The sequence below is a fragment of the Vidua macroura genome, chromosome 4 (genome assembly GCF_024509145.1).
Source record: "Vidua macroura isolate BioBank_ID:100142 chromosome 4, ASM2450914v1, whole genome shotgun sequence".
NCBI classification, from domain to species: domain Eukaryota; kingdom Metazoa; phylum Chordata; class Aves; order Passeriformes; family Viduidae; genus Vidua; species Vidua macroura.
In genome coordinates, this window is record NC_071574.1 from 15795670 (window position 1) to 15815199 (window position 19530).

Consider the following 19530-nt stretch of genomic DNA (forward strand, 5'->3'; position numbering starts at 1 on the left):
ACAGGGCAAGGACGCAAATGCTTTCATTCTTCTCTGCTGTAAGTAATGCATGAGGTGGCCTTGGAACTCTGCAGTGCAGCATGTGTTCGGCTCTGAGTACTTGCTACAGCTCTGGTTTCTGGAGACACTGCCTGATGTGGGGTTTTTTTTCCCCTCTCTTTGTTATCCCATGTAGTTATGAGCAGCACAAGGAGGCGTGCAGAGGGGATGCCAGGTTCATATGCAAGGCAGATAGCTGTGGGAAGAGGTTCAAGAGCAAGGATGCCCTGAAAAAGCACAAAGAAAATGTTCACAGTGGTAAGAAAGAGTTTAATGTTCCTTCAGAAAAAATTCCCTCTGACATGTTCCTAGGCTTAAATTTGCAAATCAGAGTAAACATTGTCTTTGATTTCTTTTTTAATGGATTCATTTGTATCAAATAGAAAATTAAGAAGTAACTTAATTGCAAGAGTTACTATTCCTCCTCAACCCCCCGGAAGAAATTACTGTAGGCCACATGAATCATTAGTCTCCTGCAGAAAAGGTAATAGGCATCTTGAGAAGTTTAAACTACGCAAAGAGCAGATGAAGCAAAATGTTTCAGGAGTGAGGAAAATCAACCACTGGCACAAACTGCTGCAGGAAATTATGAGTTCTTGTTTTTTTTTGTATTTTCAGGACGCAATGGGATGTCTTTTCTTTGCCTAATTAAACAATTAAGCTTGATGAGGGTTGCATAAAATCCTGTAGTATCTGTTGTGCAGGAAGCCAGACCAGACCATCCTCTGGTCCTCTTAGGCCCTGATGTTTTCATATCTGTGTGCTGTGAATAGTTTTCACTCAAACTTCACTCTCTTCTCATGGAAGGGCAAAACACTGCTCTCAGGTTCACAGCACAGATCTCAATTCTGGCATTCTGCACTCTTTCTGTGTGTCCCCTCTCTGTGTCAAAGGAATATCATTGTGTGGAGGCAGAAGAATTCCAGTGTGCACATAAAACAGTTGATGGTGACAGCACCGAGATGCTTTTTAAGATTTTCGATCTCTTTCTGCTGCCAAACTCTTGCAGCATAGAGAAATTACCTTTCTGTAATAATTCTTACAAAAAATATCTCCTTTTTTGGTATCAGTAATTTTTTTTTTTTAATCTATGAGCACTGTTATGTTTAGGCTTAGTTTTTGTCAGTTATGTAGTGGTATATGAATTCCACATTGAAGGACTAAGTGTATTCCTGTATTATGTGTCCATTTGTGTATATTAATACTTCTCATAAATTTTGTAAGTTTTTACTTTTATAATTTTCTGCTGTTCAATGTAGCATGGATGTGTTTTACCTCAGCTAGGAACTACCTTGCATGGGCATCTTAAATTATAAACAAAGAATTAGGTTTATGGTGGCTTTGTGGGGTACTAAAAAGAATCTCTAAAGGTAAGGATCAACTCAGTTAAGTGGTCTGTGACTTTTTAAAGCAGCTGTGAAAAGGGAAGGAAAATGTATGGTAGCTGACCTATAGCTTGTTTTGTAATTTGCATTTTAGACAAGATTTGAATTAATGATCTGGTGCTAATATGATTTCCCTGTTTCGTTCAGTTAAAGACCATTAATGATATTTTATATAGTAGGATGTTTAATGCTTCCCAAATAAACAAAAATGGGAAATGGTTTTGACTTAAGTTTGAGATTTTTTTGTCACTGCTGCACTAACTCCTGTATTGATTTCTGGATGAAATGAACTGTTCAGTTGCCAAGTGAGCTGTTCTCAGTTGTGAACTGTACTCTTCATGTGGGATTGGTGGTGTATGATAACATCTATTTGAAAGGTTTTTTTCTTTATTGTTTTGGTTTTCTTAATTTACATTCCACCAGTGACTGGTTGGTTGGACACCCACAGAGAGCTACTGATACGGAGCACTTTGAAGATGAGATACAAGTGTAAAAATCTTATGTCAGTCAAATGACCTGTGAAATGTCACAGGTTCTGTGGAAATATTTAGGTTCTTTCTTAGCACTTCCTCTTTAAGATGTTGGTAGTATTTTGTTTCTGTTTCAGGAAATTCTAGGAAGAAGCTGATGTGTTCAGTGTGCAATAAGAAATGTTTCTCAGCAGCAAATCTCCAGGAGCATCGAAAGGTCAGTGAGATGAAGGCTGACTCACAGCAGGCACTGGCTTCTCTGAGATGTGAGGCTGTGCTGCTCACGTCACTTGAAAGCTGCAGTAATGCAAGCCTTTGGGTGATCTCTTTCATGGTTAAAAAGCTAACCTGGTTTAATGTGGATATTTACTTTTGTAGTCACACTTGCTCAAGCCAAATATCTCCCTGAAGTTTCCATGTATCTCTTACCAAATGCTAATTTGTTTGTGCACTCCAGCATTAAGTCAGAGTTGCCTGCTGTTCTTCAGCATTCTTAAACACTAAGTGTGTTATGTAATCATAGCATACATACAGACCATAAAATAGGTTCATGAGCCTTCAGTTTTTGTACAAAACACAGTAATTTTCTTATTGCTTTTTGAAATACCACTTAGGGGAGTTATTTCTATTGTAGTTATGTAGTAGTAGAAAAATTCTTCCTCAAACCCAAAATTTAATGTCTTTTTTTTATGCACATAATCTTTTATAACCAGAACAGGAGGGGTTAACAGTTGGAAAAGCATCTATTGGAAATAAGGGTGTTCATGTAGAAATACAGATGGACCATGAATATGAGATTCTGAATCCATTATACCCAAAGGAAGTCCCTGCAAGATTAATTTGATAAATCACTAAAACCCAGGAGAATCTGTTTTTGCAAAAAGCTGCATTGTACTGTTTATCAGATTAACTGTAAGTCTTTAATAATACCCTGGTTATAACCTGAATCCATTGAGGATATAAATGATATCAATTAAAATATGTTGCTGCAAAGGAAATGGTGGGGCCCCTCCTTTTTAATTTGTTTTTCTCCTTGCTTGTGTTAGTATGCCCTGTACTTCTTGTCTAATAGGGCTTTATTTTGTTATTGTGGTGTTCCTTGCCACATATTATTACAAGTTTTATGCATTGGCACAGGTCTTGTACACTAGGCCTTTAAAATGCAAAATGTACTGGTTAGTGTGTCCATTTTATTAAATGTTTGTTCTGTTTCAGTAGTTGTAATTTTGGGCAGACATTGTGACACACAAGTTTCTCAAATATGATTTATCATGTCAGTTGAGCACTTACTTAAGAATCACCATAAAGATTTTGTGCATAAAACTTCCTTTGCTCTTCTTGATTGGCTTTTAAAACATGCAGAAAATGGGTATTCCAGACTTACACACTTATATCAGATAGTGAAGGAGATTGCACATAGTAGTACTCATGCTGTTTCTTTGCTTGAATTAATTTCCTTTTGTAGGAAGTGGGGCAGGATCATCAGCATTGGCAAAAACATTTGTACAGGCAATAAAACCAGTATGAAAATAATAGGTAAAACCAGGAGAAAAAGACAAATTTTTCCCCTCCACCCATTTCAATGTAAAGAAATAAAAGCGGAGAATAAAAAGGTAAAATATAACAGAAAACAAGCCCAAACAACAGAAAAAGTTGGACAAACACAGAGAAGGGAGGTAAAGAGGGTCGCTATAGGGGATTGATAGATGTTTACTTTCTGAAGACATGGTCATTATTCATATCTGTAGCGTTCATGTCACATTTAAACTCCTTTTTAGCTTCATATGTCTTGTGCACTGCTTGTGCGTTAACTGTCTAACTGTATTCTGATACTGAGTTCTGAATTTTGAGTAAAATGCAAAGTTCAATCACTCAGCAGTGATAATAATGAGGAGGAAAGCGAGGGGACTGTTCATCTTTACTGATGCAGATTCCTGCTAAATGATTCCTTTCAATATAAGGATCTCATGTTTTGGATTTGAACTGTTCACAGGAACTCAAATTTCAAAGTGAGCAGGTACATGTGAGTAGCACAGGCTGCCAGGCCTCTCCACTGATGCTCCACTGTTCTATAATGGAAAGGGAAGAAACATTCCAATAAATCCCAGGGTTGCTGGTTTCTTTTCCCAGTCAGAGTTGATAGTGCTGCACTTCCAGTGTTTGTAGCTGGGCTGGGGGAGTCTCTTCCTGGCTGTACAGATGTGGACTGAGCTTCTGACTCTTACTGTACACACATGTTTCCATGGTAAAGCGGCTCATTCTTCTTTTAAGAGAAGATTAAAGACACCTTGGAGTGTAGGGCAGTCAGGCTTTTTTGGCTTTGGAAATGCAGGTTTTGTGTGTTACCGGTAGGACTGGTTTGAGCTGGTGCCTTTCTGGATATCTCAGCAGATTTCTTACATGGACAGTTCCATTCAGCTGTAGTGCTGTCTGCTAAGGTATCAAACCAAGGTAGATCCTATAGGTACAAAGTTTGTGGTGATTGGGAATGGGGCTGCAGCCCAGCCTCATCCCTAATGGGCGACAGCTGTGCAGGACAGGTGACCAGTATTGAAGGTAATGGGACATGGAGTGCCTAGGTGCACTGACCAATCACCAAAGGGAGCAGAGGGCACACAGGTGCAATGCATGAACGTGAGGGGTATAAAAGGTACTGAAGAACAATAAAGTGCTGGTGCTTGAAGCCTTCTTTGGTGTCAGCTGTATCTCCACCATCAAGATTCTGCTTTGGTCAGAGTTTGAGTGTGTGTATGAAGAGTCCTTGAGACTTTCTGAATTTCTTAAACTTTATAGAGCTAGACTTCCTACAAAATTGGCGTGAGTAGAGTCACTCTTAAAAATCTTCTCTACTTCCCAACCCCTGACCCCCCTTTTTTTACCTGCCAGTTGTACGCATCTCTTTTGGGTTAATTTCTGACCTTTCTGTTTAATACTGAACAGTGTTTTATTCTACTGGACAATTGTTATTTTTTATTTACCAGAAGTTGCTCTTAACTGCCTCCTGTTTTCTCCAGCATTTAGTCCTAAATGCTGTAATGTGCTATGATGCTGAAAAAAACTGTATTTGTAGTTTGAGACAATGCTACCCCTCCACTGTCTGGCCTCTAAAAGCTTTTAAGAGAAACAATCCTGCAAGAATGTGACAGTACTTGTTTTTTAAAATTCTGACACAAGCTATGAAGTGGTTTCTGTGTTATTTTTACATGTGTCTTGACTAGAAGAAAATGTCCTGACAAGTTAGTCTGCATTTGTTTTTTTAACGCTTTCCTAATAATGTTATTTTAAATGGATCTGGTAGATAGAAACAGAGGTTATACAAATTTGCTGTATAGTTGTAATGATGTTTTTTTGTTGGCAGTTAGGAGTTTTTACTTTTTGGGTGATGATGTTTTTCAGCAAGGGACAAGCAAGGGTGAAATCACAGAGTATTCTGGAGTATTAGTATAGCTACTGGCTAATAAGTAGCTACATTCTGTTAGAGAATTTATGTCTGTGTAAGAGATACACATTTAATTATCGTAAAACATTTTGCAGGTCCATGAAATCTTTGAATGTCAAGAATGTGACAAGAAATTCATTTCAGCGAACCAACTGAAGCGCCATATGATAACTCATTCAGGTAATGTACAGAAATGACACAGAGCTCTGTGTGTGTGGATGTGTATTTCATGTATGTGGAGTTTTACCTGGATTAATTTCTTATGGAAGGCTTAACGAAACCTGTGTTGTCCTGAGTTGGGCAAGCCAATCTCAGGTTCCAAGGAAACTGTCTAAGGCAGCCTTTCCAAGCCTTCCAAAATGCCAAGTGACATGGTGTAGTCTTCTTCCTACTGCTGCTTTGTCAAACTGTTCTGTTGTGCTAGCTGGGCTAGATGAGGTCAGTGAGCTGGGGTGGGCCAAAAGGTTGTTCTGTGGCTTAGAGAGGAGGTGAAAAACCAGTGCCTGAGGTTTTCTGCTGAGAAGAGGCTGGGAGCAGGATGTGCTGTCAGTGATCTGTGCTATACACTGCGTTTTCCTGTTTATCTGTGTATGTGTTAGTGGGCTCACAGCTTCTGGTCAGAGGAGAGCAGCTCATGGGCCATGCTATCCACAGACCAGCCACAAAGGTTCCCTTGTGCCAGTATCTATTGTGGGCAGGGAGTGTCCCATCTTTCGGTTTGGCAGCGTGGCACCAGCTGGCTCTGCCAGGATTTCTGGTCACTGCAAATCCAGCATTTTCTGTGTCCCTCATCAGTGATTAGAAACATCAAGCAACACTATAGAAACACAGACATTGTTCTGTCAAATGCATTAGCATTTAAACAAATGCAGATTTTTACAGCTGCACAGGCTTAGAGTTGGACTGTTTTCTTGGTATCAGTCCACAGCAAAAGCTCATTTCTTGTAATATAATCTGTATCTCAGAGGCTCCTGGCTTTCTTTTGACACTTTTGAATGAGCAGTAGTGCAGTTAAGTTGCAGTCACCAGTTGAAGCATGAAGGCTTTTTGCATAGGAACTTTGGGTTTGGAAGCTAATATGTATATTGTTAATTAAGTTTTAAAACATTTAAACTGTCATGGCGTCTTTCACATTTGTAATCTGGAGACACGGTTTTCCTCTTTGAAGTCATTCTCTTTTGATTTAAGCTAATTAATCAGAGTTTAGTTTTAGCAATGAGTATTGCAAAGAATGTGCCAATTTCTTGAGATACACCATGGCTCAACTTTTGTGAAGTGCCTTAACTAACATAAAGGGCATTAGGTGTCTTTCTAATTGGTTTAACCTTAATTGGGTTGACTTAATTGCAGAAATCTCTCTGAGGAGATGATTGTCTCTGCCTTTCATCTTCTCCCCCTGCATAAACAGGAGATTAAATGTCCCCCACTCATTTTCTGCAGAAAAACGCCCCTACACCTGCGAGGTTTGCAATAAGTCCTTCAAACGACTTGATCAAGTGACTGCACACAAAATAATACACAGTGAAGATAAACCTTATAAATGCAAGCTTTGTGGAAAGGGATTTGCTCACAGAAATGTTTACAAGAATCACAAGAAGGTAAAGCCACTCTGCTGTTGTTGTTTACAGGTCTGCCAGCCTCAGATTTGCAGATTTTTTTTCCTTTTAAGTGGTTCATCGTCAAGGTCTGCCATGCTTATAAACATGGGATTAAAGTATTGGAGAATGTAGTTTTACTGTTCTTTGTTACACCCAAAATTTCAAAAGGCTGAACCAATTATAGTAAACAAAAAAGTTAATTAAGGAGAAGTAAAGCATAGTTGCTTGGTTAAAAGCATCAAATAAATCCCATTTTGACTTTTTTGGTTTTTTTTATTTTTTTGCTTTGTTTTGGTTGTGGTATTTTGGTTTTTTTTATTTTTTAGTACTAGGTTACCAAGTTAATGTCACTGATTTAAAGATATCTTCAAATACTTTTTTTTTAATAGTGTAATTAAATAAAACTATGTATAGTCCTCTTGCAGTCATTGTTGGACTTAGCAGCAGATGCTTTCAAACTACGCTAAATTTGAACTTGGTGCAGTGTTAACATATTAAAACAACATCAGAAGAAACATTACCTGAAAAATAGACTCACAAAGGGATGTTCTGCCTCTGTTGAAGCTGTAATCTGCTTGGCCTAATTTCTGTAATGCCTGTCATTAGTTTTAACCTGGGCTTACATTTCTAATGGCAAAGCGCTATCCAGGACTGCTGTTTCAGAATTACAACTCTGTTAAAAAAAAAAAAGGAAAAAAACCCAACCATGATATAGCCGTACTGCCAAGTCTTTTGCAGTGTGGCTCATGTTATAGTCCATCTGGGAATTTGGCACAGGATCTTTGCACCATCTCTTGCACTTGAAGCCATAAATCATGTAAGAGAAATAATAATGCCTCTCACTGGATGAAACGGTGATGACTGTCTAAAACAAGAAAGCATGCAGCAGCCTGCTGAAGGACAAGATTTTCCCATACATTATATTTTATGGTCTAGACTTTAAGAAAATTGGACAGAACCTTGCAGATTGGATATATTCTAAGAAAAATGTATAAAATATTGTCTAGAAAGATAGCTTCATTTTTTAAATGAATACTTTTTACATGTTTCCTGATGTTAGCTAGCCATTGATGACTGGTAGGGAGTTTGGGTTGAAAATGGACTTCAGGGTTAAGTATGAAGGAGTAAACACTTTGACCCAATTCTGCGTTTAAAGCAGCAGTACCACCAGCATTAACAAGGATTAGAGGTTCCACTTAATGGGAAAAAATGTTAAAGCTTAGCTTTAGTGGGTACCAAATTTTGATGGAATTCCTTAAAGCATGTTGGAATGCTGGTTGTCTGGACCTGTTTGCCCATAATACTGCCTGTAAATCAGCTATGCTCTGTATTGAGAGAAACTTGTTCATGTGTTTGCATAAAGATTACCCAAACAGCTGTGACTGTTCACCCATCCACATATAGGTCTCTAAATTCACTTGCTGAGTGAGGAGGTGAATAGGAGAGACAGGAGACTCACATGGATGGCCTGAGTTGCTTTTTTAGACGCACCTCTCTCCACTGAGGAAACAACAGTAGGAGAGGGAGCAGACAGCACAGGGGAGTCTGGATATATGTGCACAAAAGCCAGTTGTACCATACAACTCAAGGATGTGGTGGTTTGGGAGGCCAAAATAGTTTTGAGTGCCGCAGCTTTGGGAAGGCTATGCCTAGGGAAAGAGGACGGTGATTCTCTTGTTCACAGGAATGCTGATCCTACAGGAACAGTGTAAATGTAAAACTTAATTGTGTATTATACTTCTATGTATTTCTTCAGCTTATGATGATTTTTAGATGTGTGTTTCCTGTAAGATATCTTCCTAGGTTTATTTTCTTTTGGAGGAAGAGAGTTGAATTCTAAATAATTTCAGGGTACTTTTCTGAGTTCCAGGATTAGGTTACTGGACTAGTAGCAAGGAGTATAGATATCTGCAGTAGGAATGATGGGCATAGGAGTTAAAACGACTTAAATCAACAGCATTTAACAGAAAATATACCTTTAAGTTTAATAGCAACATGCTTAAAAAACCTTTGGATTTTACAGCAGGCTTACATCCTTTTTTATGTAAGAGAGTACTGATACGTTTTCTGCCTTTGAATTCTTGATTTGTGTTTTGGATGGAAACTTTTTGCTTTTGTTTCTGTAATTCCTCTGTGGGTTTTTTTTAAACCTGATTTCATGTTGGAAGTCTCAGAATAAAAATGGCTCCCACAACATGTGTTTTTAAATGTCTTTCGGATGTGGGTGTCTGTTGGGTCATTTCAAAAGTGCAGGAGATTAGTTCCTCACATTTCACAAGATTTCATTGGGAGATACAGTGGAGTTGCCAAGAGCTTGGAGCTTGTCTGCTCTATTCAGTGGAGCACTGGGATGTGAACCTTAACTTAGCACTTGTTATGCTCTTAGAGCTGCACATCTGAGGCAGGAACTGTGGTACTCTGTGATCTGCTGCTCCTGCAAATAGGTGCATGTGCAAGCTGGCTTTGCCACTTGCTTGGAGATGTCAAGGTTGGGAAGTGTTCTGGGATATGGAACCTCTGTGAGAGCTCGGGCTGTGACTTGAATGATCTTAAATGGTGTGACTTAAATACACTTCCATTTCTGCGACAAGGCAAGAGAGCAGTATCTGAAATGAGGCAAAAAGGGATTGTGCTACAGACAGAAGTAGTCACCTTTCATTCAGGTTAGACTGGAGGAGGGTGCATGTTCTGAGCCATGTAATGCAGATTAACTCCATGCAGGAGATGTTTGCTCCATCTGCTCCTTTGTTGCTGTGTACAAGAGGATGAGTTCAGAGAACAAAATATGAGGACATGACAGTCGGCAGAAATAGGTCATCAGATGCAGGATTTTAAAGGGTTTATGGCTAATCCGGGGTTGTTTGGTCCTGGGGAGTGTAATGATTTAAAACAACTGTATTCCATCAGTTTATCTGTTGGGAATAAGTAGTCTTAGGCTGGGCTTAAGCCTCCACAGATGCTGTGGTAGGAAAGACTGCCATGAAATGGTGCATAAGAGCCCATCCTCAGTTGCTGGAATGATCTGTGTACCCTTGCATGTGGGTATGCCTAGTTACGTGATTTTTTTTGTAGGGAAGTTAAGACGTGCAGATCCATCTGTGTATTTTGATCAAAAGGTGAGGAGAGTATAAAGGAGATACTGAGGAGTTCTGTACAAATCACTTACTCTTCAGAACTGTCACTCACGTGGTGATTGTTCCAAACCAGGGCATTTTTTTAAAAAGCAGCATGACTTTTGCGCTCGTGAAAGGTGCCAGATTGACAGTTCTGGAGACTGAACCCTTCTATTTATCCACAGAACAGGTACAACACAGGCAGCAGCACTGCGAGCTTCCCCACAGTGTCTCGTCCATGTGTCCCAAGCCTGTTCTGGAGGAACCCCCTGTTGAGGTGAGAAGGCAGTTCAGTCTCTTCATGTCCTGTCAATCCTTGGCCTCACTGCCAGGGAGACTGAGCAGGGTGTCAGCTAATGCCAGCTGTCATGGGAACCTGTAGAGTTTGGGCTGGAACACGCAGCAGATTTCAAGGAACATGAAATATATTTCACACTTGTGACGGTCTTCTAGGAGCCTTTTTGCTTTCAGTGACTTAGGCTGAGGTCAAGGAATTGATTTTGAGCCCACTGCAGGACATTCAGGTTTTGGTGTTGTGTTTATGTGAGAGGCCATTGATGTTAAAATCAAAGTGGGTTCAAGGCCCTCAGCCAGCCGCTCAAGAATTTCGCTGTCTACCCATAGCCCTCTGTTTTCTCCCAGTTGAAGGGGTAGAATAACAGTTGTGTGGATTCTGGATAGCAGAAATAGATAATATAAATATGTACTATGCTAATATTTGCCCTTAGTCTACCAGATTGACTCATTTACCTAATTTCCTGCATATTATAAAACACTTACTGTCCATCCTGTTTTCCTCTGGGTGCTCCAGCTTGGAATAAGGTCCTTGTGAGCTAATAAAGTATTTGGATGCTGATGCTTTAAAAACCTGCTTTCCTTTGGAAAAATAGTAGGAAATTGGGCAGATAGTAAATTAACCAATACAACTTATTATCTACAGTGGGACAGCTGTTAAAAACACTAGGAAACAAGGAAAGTGCTTTGTAATATTTAAAAGTAAGATAAAGCTGGATGTTTCCCAAGCTTCAGAAGAGAAATTTGCTTCAACAACTCTGTGGTCTGGGAGATTCATCCAAGCTTAGCCTTTTATTTTATTCATAGCTTTGAGGCTGTTTTTCAGTTACAATGAATTTTTCTGCAGACAACAAAAAACTCAGTACTGTTGCTTCCATGGCTTTGGTTTTTTTTTTTTGGTGTTTTTTTTTTTTTTTTTTTTTGTTTTGGTTTTTTTGGTTTTTTTTTGTTTTTTTTTTTTTGTTTTTTTTTTTGTTTGTTTGTTTTTTGTGGTTTTTGTTTTTTGGTACATTTTAAAAGAAAAGAATCTATATATAAAAGTAGTCTCACGATTTGAGGGATTTTCTTTGCCAAATTTTAGGTGCTGTCTTGAAAATCAGATTGGTTTTACCTTAAAACTTTAATGAAAAGAAAGGGGTTTGTGTGCGTTCAACTTGAAAGGATTTATTCATATTAATAAGTATTCCAGGCCAGTGTTAGTGCAGCTGAAGCAATGCAGCTGAGCTTTTAGTTTTTTTCTCTGGTTATTCTATGTTTCTGTTTATGTGCACACCTCATGTGACACTTGTGAGGATGGGGGCGGTGTAGTTACTGAGTAACTGCTGTGCGGGCTTTCAGGATCCTGAGTAATGGCAGAATAATTATTTTAATTCTCTGTCCTCTGATGCTTCCAACTGTGATATCCTCTCCTGAGTCCCATCTAGAAAATGAACTGTAGTTACTGCAATGACAACTCATGGATTTCCATGAGCTTTTCCTCTGACATTTTGTCTTTCATCCACAGACCCATTCTGAAGAGAGACCGTTCCAGTGTGAGGAATGCAAAGCCTTGTTCCGAACCCCCTTCTCTCTACAAAGACATCTGTTAATCCATAACAGTAAGTGCAAAGTCAGAGGAAGAACAGCTTTCTTCATTCTCATATGTGACTGACAAAAACCAGCGTGTGGCACCTTGCTCCAATATACAACTTGCTATGTTATATTGGTACTAGGACTCAACTCTGTATCCAGGGAGTTAAAAAACTCAGAGCCAAATTCAAACCTTGCCTTCAGATTCACTTAAATGCAAATCCAAATATGCTGTAGAAAATCCAGCAGTGATTTGAGGTCTGATGGCAAGAAATTTATTTCTACATTAAGTGTGATAGTGTTACCCCATTTTAAGAAAGGACAAATGGAAACAGAGAAGTTGGTGACTCGCTCAGCTTTTGTAGGTAATCTGGTTTAGAGCTTGACACTGAGCTTGTCTCTCCTGTGCCAGCCCAGGCTCATGTTTGCTGCCTCTGGCACAGAACTGGAGCAGCTCAGAGAAATGCTGTGGCTATTTTCGCACATGAGTAACTTTCCTTGGCATTCTGTCCTTTTTTTTTAGTTGACTGTGTTATGATTTATTTTTGGTGGGATTTTCTCCATCTTTAATACTTGCAGAGCCCTAGACTATCATTCAACCCTTTGAAAATCAACAGTTTAAATTTTAGAAAATGCTCATGATCTAAAATCCATAGCTTAGAAGACAGTACTTGGTTTTGGGGAATATTCACACTGGCATAACTAAGAAAACCACAAATCTTTCCTTTTTTAATCCTGCATAACAGTGTTTCTGTTAGAGAAATTACTGGATTGGCATGTTCAGTTTCTTCTTTTACAATAATCTTTAGAAGCTTCTGCAATTTTTTAAAGCATTGGATGTCATAAATTATTTTCCCAGCGTTAAAAAGGATGGGGGAGAATGTTAAAAACCCATTCAGTAATGTGTCTTCTAATGAACAAGCATTTGCAGAATATTCAAAATATGCAATTCACAGTGTGCAGAATTGTAGGTTTTCCTGACAATTTCTCTAAAAACATACACTGTGACCTTTTCTAAGAGGGTGGTAGCTCAGGAATACCTATTTTTCTCTGTTAGGTGAGAGGACCTTCAAGTGTGATCACTGTGATGCCACTTTCAAAAGAAAGGACACATTAAATGTTCATATTCAAGTTGTACATGATGGACATAAGAAATACAAGTGTGACCTGTGTGACAAAGCTTTTGTGACACCCTCAGTTCTGAAGAGCCATAAGAAAGTGAGTAGAATCAACTGATCATTTCTTCTGTGTCCTTATGTTGTCATTCAGTGTAGAATCCCCAGAGCTGCTTCTGCCTTTCTGGCTTTTCAGTAGATTGTCCTTACCTAAAATGCTGATTGCAGTAGTAGGGTTATTGGGGTGCCCAGCTGAATCCACAGCTGGTGCTTGTGTATAAATTCAGAGGAGGTGCTCCAGCATCAGGTGTGTGGCAGGATGGGCCTGACTGCACTGCTCTTACCACCCTCCTTTGCACCAAACTCTGCCATGTAGTTGGGGTAAACTTCAGGAAGAGGCTTGCTCATTAGTTTGGCCTGAGGTAAGATTGATGCAAAGAAAATAATTGAATCAAGAAAAATCAGCTGAGAAAGGTCAGTTTAAATGTTGCCATCTAATTCAGATTGTGAGAATTTATTTAAAAACATCATGTGTGTATTGCTTGCTATATAGTATGTGCTTTGTATATATGTGTAAAATGGGAATTGCTTTTGCTTTGTGTTCCTGTCAGACTAGGACTGGCTGTGTTGTAGTTTTACTGTATTGTTCCCAGAAATCCTTTTGGTATTTGGGTGTTTGGAATGAATTAGTAGCTGCCTGTCTGGTATATCCCAATGTTCCTGCTAGAGATACAAATGATCCCCAAATAACTGTATCCTAATCAAGAGGAGTTTAGCATTTATATCTTTCATGTCAGGGAATGAAAACAGTGCAAGTCCATCCAGTACTGAAATGAGATCTCATTTACCCTTGCTTCAGCTGCAGCATAAAATGTACTATGTGAGAAATATCTTGTTATGATGTAATGAAGAATTTTATATCATTATGGTGTCTTTTCATCAACATAAGAATTCATTTTGCTATCTGAAGAGGGTCATGTGCTAGCTGGAAACCAAAATAGTCAGCTGCTCATATAATTGAATATGTTATCTTTCCTATCTCATTTAAATCAACACTTCTAAATGAAGTCATCAGAAATTCTCTACTAAAAGAACAGCCACAGTGATAAGGAAAAATAATTCAATAGACTGATAAATCTTTAGTTCAGAGTTGTGTGTTGAAAGTACAGTGTGAAAAATGGTGACCTTGTGTGTAATTGATTTCAGGGTGATCTTGCTGTTGACATGCAGGTTGGCTGGGAGAGTTTGTAATACTTTTTTTTCTATTTTGAAATAGTTCTTATATCAGTTCCAGCCCAAAAAGCTTGATTTCAAAAGACAAACTCAGTGATTTAGTGCTGGTGATAGTTACAATGTTCTTTTTGTGATCAATTCTTTAACACCTAGAGCTAATTAGAATCTTTGCCTGGTGTGATGGTGAAATAGATAATAGAGGTAATAGCAGTCAGTGTCAATACAGTTAAATACTCCATATTTCACTTTTTTATGTAATGCTGTCATTCTTGTCTTTGCCCTCCCCATATAGACTCACACAGGAGAAAAAGAGAAGATTTGCCCATATTGTGGACAGAAGTTTGCAAGCAATGGAACACTGAGAGTTCATATCCGAAGCCATACAGGTATTTATTATGATGAACAGAGAAGACTTTCTGAATCTGTAACAAGGTATCTCTATGTCTACAGTTTATCTATCTACAAACAGGCAAATTTACAGGTAGGCTTAACACAGCATCTTTGTCAGACATTTGACCTGCTTAGTGTGTAAAAGCTGTTGTCAGGTTTCATTTTGCAAGTTTACACTTTCATTCAAATAAGTGGCATCCAGTGGCTGAAAGAGGTTTCTTTGTGATAATTTGTTTACAACATAAAATGGTGTCGATTTGCCTTTGGCGTGACATTTTCTTCCCTCTGCGTAACAAAGTTTGGCTTGCAGGGAGATGACAGTAATTTCTGTGTACTGCTTGCTGATGTTACCCATCAGTTTGCATGGATCAGAAAGCCCCAGTTTTTCAGCTCATGGTGTAGATAGCTCTTGGGAAGATGCTCTGGAGATGTCCAAGTAAAAATGCTTTTCACATGTGTGCTGCTACCAGTTAGATTTCAACTCTCTCAAGCAGGCTTTCCTAAATTTAGGAGTTGGACTAACGTGAGTTTCATGAAACCACACAGCAGGGACCTCTAACCCTGAGTATAGAGCCCTGAAAAATTTGTAACCTCTGTTATAGGAGTCTGTGACATTTTGAACTTACTTGAAGCAGAAAGGCACAGAAGATTTCTAGTACCTTTGTAAATTAAATGCAGGGGGAGAAACTGCCTTGCCAGGAGATGATATAGGTTGGAATTACAGCAATATGGACTGTGGAAACAATTTATGAATGAATAATGCTGCAGGAAGGAAACTCTCAAGGCCTCTTTTTAGCCTAAGAAGCTAGAAGCAGTCATTGTACAGTGACTAATTCAGGAAAAATGCCTTGCTAAATTTATTTATAATGACCTGCGATAAATAAACTCTGATTCTTTCCTCTTCCAGTCTTGCTGCTAGTCCAGCGTCAATTACATTTTTGGTGGTTTGCATCCGTTACTGTGAGAATTAACCAAAATAGATGTTTATGGTTATTTTTGTCACTCTGTTATGATTCCTGGTCAATTTTTGATGATCCTGATGAATATTGGGGGGAGGTTGCTCCTAAGTTGTGACTTTGGGTTTAAAAATAATATTTTTATTACATGGCAAAATGCCTCATGTAGGGTTGAGTGAGAAAATGCCATAGTTGGATTCTTGTTGGAAATCTGGAGAGATGGTTTTGTTTGGTGCTGTACCTGAAGCCTTCAGCCATGTTGTTCTTGGACATAACACAAGCCCGCTGATCACGAGAGGAAGTTGTCCAGTGTTCAGTGAGCCTCAGGAAACATGGCTTTCTGAGGAATGGCTTGCATCATTCCCAAAGAATGTAAGGGGAGCTGCTGAAGGAAATCCAGGTTATCTGCAAAACAGGGTAAAAAAAAGTTGAGCACTCTTAAGTTCCCTACAGTGTGAAAATCCTTGACAACTTTTCAGGGAATTTCTGAGCAGTAAGAAATTTTCAGTTCATCAAATAATGGAGCCATGAACTTACTTTATTCAGAGATGAATGTTTGGTTTCTAAATGTTGCAGTGATTAATACTTCATGGTATTTGTATCTGTTAAATTCTTTTTATTTGAATTAATCGTTTCAAAACTATGCCATCCTTTTTCTCTTTGGTCAGACTTGAAAGTATCACTTTTCATTCTGAGCTTGAAGTGAAACAAGCAGCCACTATCTGTTTTCAGTAGATGATTCATCCTTCTGAATAAGCTTTGAGCTTTTGGTGCAACTCAGCACTCCACCATAAGTGTAAATATTGCAAAGACTTCTTGTCTTAGTGATTACAAGTGATGAGGTTTGAGGTCTCTGTCCAGACATTTGCATTATCCTATTTTCTTTTTGTGGTCAACTAGACTTTGTTTTATTGTCTACTTTGTGTGAGAGGTTTTGTTCTGTATTTACAAAACAGATTCAGATAGAGGTTATTTTAAAGAGAGTTGTGCATCACTTTTTGTCCTCCTTATATTTATGAAGTTATTCTTTACAAAAGCTGAGGTTCTAGGGTACCTCTCTGGTTCTGCTTTGAAATAGTATTTTTGACATGCTTAATAATCCATATACAGAAAGAGAAGCTCAGTGGGGTTTTGTCTTTTATTTAATATGCAGCATGTGCTCTTAAATGTTGTTGCACACCAACATGAATGCTTCCTGGATAAGCAGTTTTCTTACCTCTTCTGTGTAGAATAAGACTCTGTAAATGAGCCCAAACAGTACTTGGCCTTTTGCAGCAGCTGAGCTGGTTTGGGGTGAGTGAATATGTCTGTATGTGCATGTACAGAGGGAAGGGGGTGATTTTCGCCTCTGAACCTGGGGTGTTGCTCTGTAATTCAGTAATTCATCATCTGGGTTTCAGCGTTGGCATGACACAGACAGCACTCTGCAGGTCAGCTGAAACACTAGAGCACATTCTCCCTCTCCTGTATCCTGTTGGTTTATGACTTCTTAGGGTCACAGGGAGCTGGGGTTAATTCAGCAAAATAATCTTTTGACTGTGGTATAAATTCCTTGGCTTGTTCATAAATTGTAAAAGATCCTATGGTCTGCTCCATGAGCTTGAAACTCAGGGGCTGGGAGGTTAATTGCTTCCCTGAAGTTTTAAGCAACTGTCAGTGTTAGCAGTTTCTGGCTGCGGTTTGTGCAACTTCTCAGTTGCCTTATGCATATCTTTTTAAAGGTGTTAATTGCTGTAGGGTGTGTGTATGGATTTGTGTGTGCCTGTGTGATCTGGGTATAAACACACACATTTTATCTGTCTGCTGTTTATACTGTTACCTTCCTAATTAGTTGTGTCCTAATCCCTTCTATCCTTGGGATGTAGCACATCAAGCTGTGCAACAGTGAAAGTTATTCTGAAGTGGTTTGTATTTGCAGGTAAATTTCTTTTAGAGTTAGGAGAATTAAGGGATTTAGCTGTAGTTCTGTCCTTTCTACGCTGTCCTTTCCCTACTGTACTTAAAGACTGATGAGGAGCAACAAATGAGCATAAATGTCTTCCAGAAAAATATGTACAAATATTGGTTAAAATATAAACATATTTTGCTTTAACCATCACAGTTAGTCCAAGTCACGATAATAAGTCAGTAAGAGAACATCTGTCCTAAATGTTCTCTGAAAAGATGAATTTTTCAATGCTATGTCACTTAAAAGCCATTACTTACTGTATCTTTGTTACATGCTCTGCTAGGTGCAAAAAGCAGGTTTGTTTTTTAAGCATGAGTTGAGAAGGTTCTTTGCAAATTTACTTCCATGTGGATGAGTAAAAGGTAATACCAAGAAATGGCATTAAAACAGCAAAAAGCATTTGGACCATAGACTTCTATATCCTTTGTGCCAACACAATATTTTTCAATTTATGTAAGAAGAGATTGCTTTATAAGCTTTCAAAAATATTTTAACTTTAGCTGCTGATTGCCTTCTTGAAATGCCTCCTGTACTGAGACCCTGATGTTATACACCTAATTTTGCCATTGTAGTTCCATTTCTACACCTTAACTAAGCTTTTGAGCATATTTGTAATCCTACTTACGTCCCAGCTAGATAAATGTCTAAGTTCAAATTTTGCACTTCTAAGACAAAATTCCTGGGCAAGCAAAATATTAGTGGTGCAGTTATAATAATAAAGATCTTTGGTTTTTAACAGTAGTTCAGTCATCTCTGAATACAGAAGACTTCAAAGTAGTTGAAGGAAGTAATGAGTTCAAGTACAGGATAACTTTTATTTATTATGGTGTAAAATATATCACCAAAGGTTTAATAGCTAAACGAGCAACTGTTTGTTCATGTATATAATAATGTATAGCCAGGATCCTCATTCCAGCAGATCTTCTGCTAAATTATCTTACAAGTAATTTATATTTTCTTACATAGTGAAAAAGATAAAAGGCAAGCTTGAAGGACCTTCCTCTCATATGCCAATGAAGTATGTGAAAGAATGTATCTGTATCTAGTCAGTGAACAGCTTGCAAATGTCTACAGATAGGTTCTTTCTATTAATAACTTATAAATTATCCCCCTTTTATCTACCCAGTTTAAAAAGGAGCTTGCAGAAGGCTTCAAAGGTAAGGATTCTGCATTTCTAAACCTTTCAGTTTATACATCATTGCCTTGTTTGTCTCCAGACAACAGCTAAATCTTCAAAAATACCTGTAAAGTTTCATGCAGCTGTCAGCTTCTTGTTGTCTGTACCCATGAATGAGGAAATGTTCTCTTGAGGGGTAGATTATTTGAATGAGACATCTTTAGATCAAATGAGTTACTGATGGATTAATGCATGTTCTTTAAAAGACTTAGTTGACCATTGGGTTCACTGAAGTAATAGATGTTACATTTTCCATTCATAGAGAAATCAGATTGTTTAATTCCAGTGATAGCTGCAAAGAGTGGAACTGGTTTATTCTTTAAAGTTGTGTCTGTTTTTTATTTATTCCTTAAAATTACTTAAAATCTTGATATCATGGTAGAACTGATGAGAGCCTGTAAGTAAGTAATAATGGTAGTTCATGCTTTACTGCATGGATTCAGATAGTCTTCTTATTTTGTAGGGTTTTTTAACTAGTCTTTATGATTGATTTAGTGGCAAATTGCCAATATCTCAGTTATATCATCATAATTTTGGTGGACCAGATAGGGCAAACATTTTATTGGTCTTAACTAGAAATAATCTGAATTCTTTGAATAAACCCTAAACTTTGCAGAAAACAAAACCACCTCAACTGTGAAAATACCACTTCTATATCTCAAAAATTAAAGCATGGCTAAATACTTAGAAAAAGTTAAGTAATAGAAAAAAATGTTTCAAGCCTTCTTGTTTTCCCTTATTTTGAAAGAATAGGATTTGACTGTTTTCAGTGGATGGGAAATGCACGTTGTTGATTTATATGAA

The 19530-nt window shown here is 38.2% G+C and overlaps 1 protein-coding gene across 3 annotated transcripts in view; it reads left to right on the forward strand.

Moving 5' to 3' along the window:
- PRDM5 (PR/SET domain 5) overlaps positions 1–19530 on the forward strand; it is a 60055-nt gene that overhangs the window by 19346 nt on the left and 21179 nt on the right. Inside the window, exons 7-14 of one of the 3 annotated variants that reach the window (XR_008436908.1) lie at positions 176–297; positions 2032–2111; positions 5429–5513; positions 6774–6931; positions 11843–11936; positions 12965–13125; positions 14548–14641; positions 18676–18706. Coding sequence is in view for 2 of the 3 variants with exons in the window: in XM_053976460.1 (XP_053832435.1) it covers positions 176–297; positions 2032–2111; positions 5429–5513; positions 6774–6931; positions 11843–11936; positions 12965–13125; positions 14548–14641 (794 nt within the window). In the remaining variant the exon portion in view is untranslated. Of the gene's footprint in view, positions 1–175; positions 298–2031; positions 2112–5428; positions 5514–6773; positions 6932–10229; positions 10322–11842; positions 11937–12964; positions 13126–14547; positions 14642–18675; positions 18707–19530 lie in introns of all 3 variants that reach the window. The other 2 variants (XM_053976460.1, XM_053976461.1) reach the window with 2 other exon arrangements.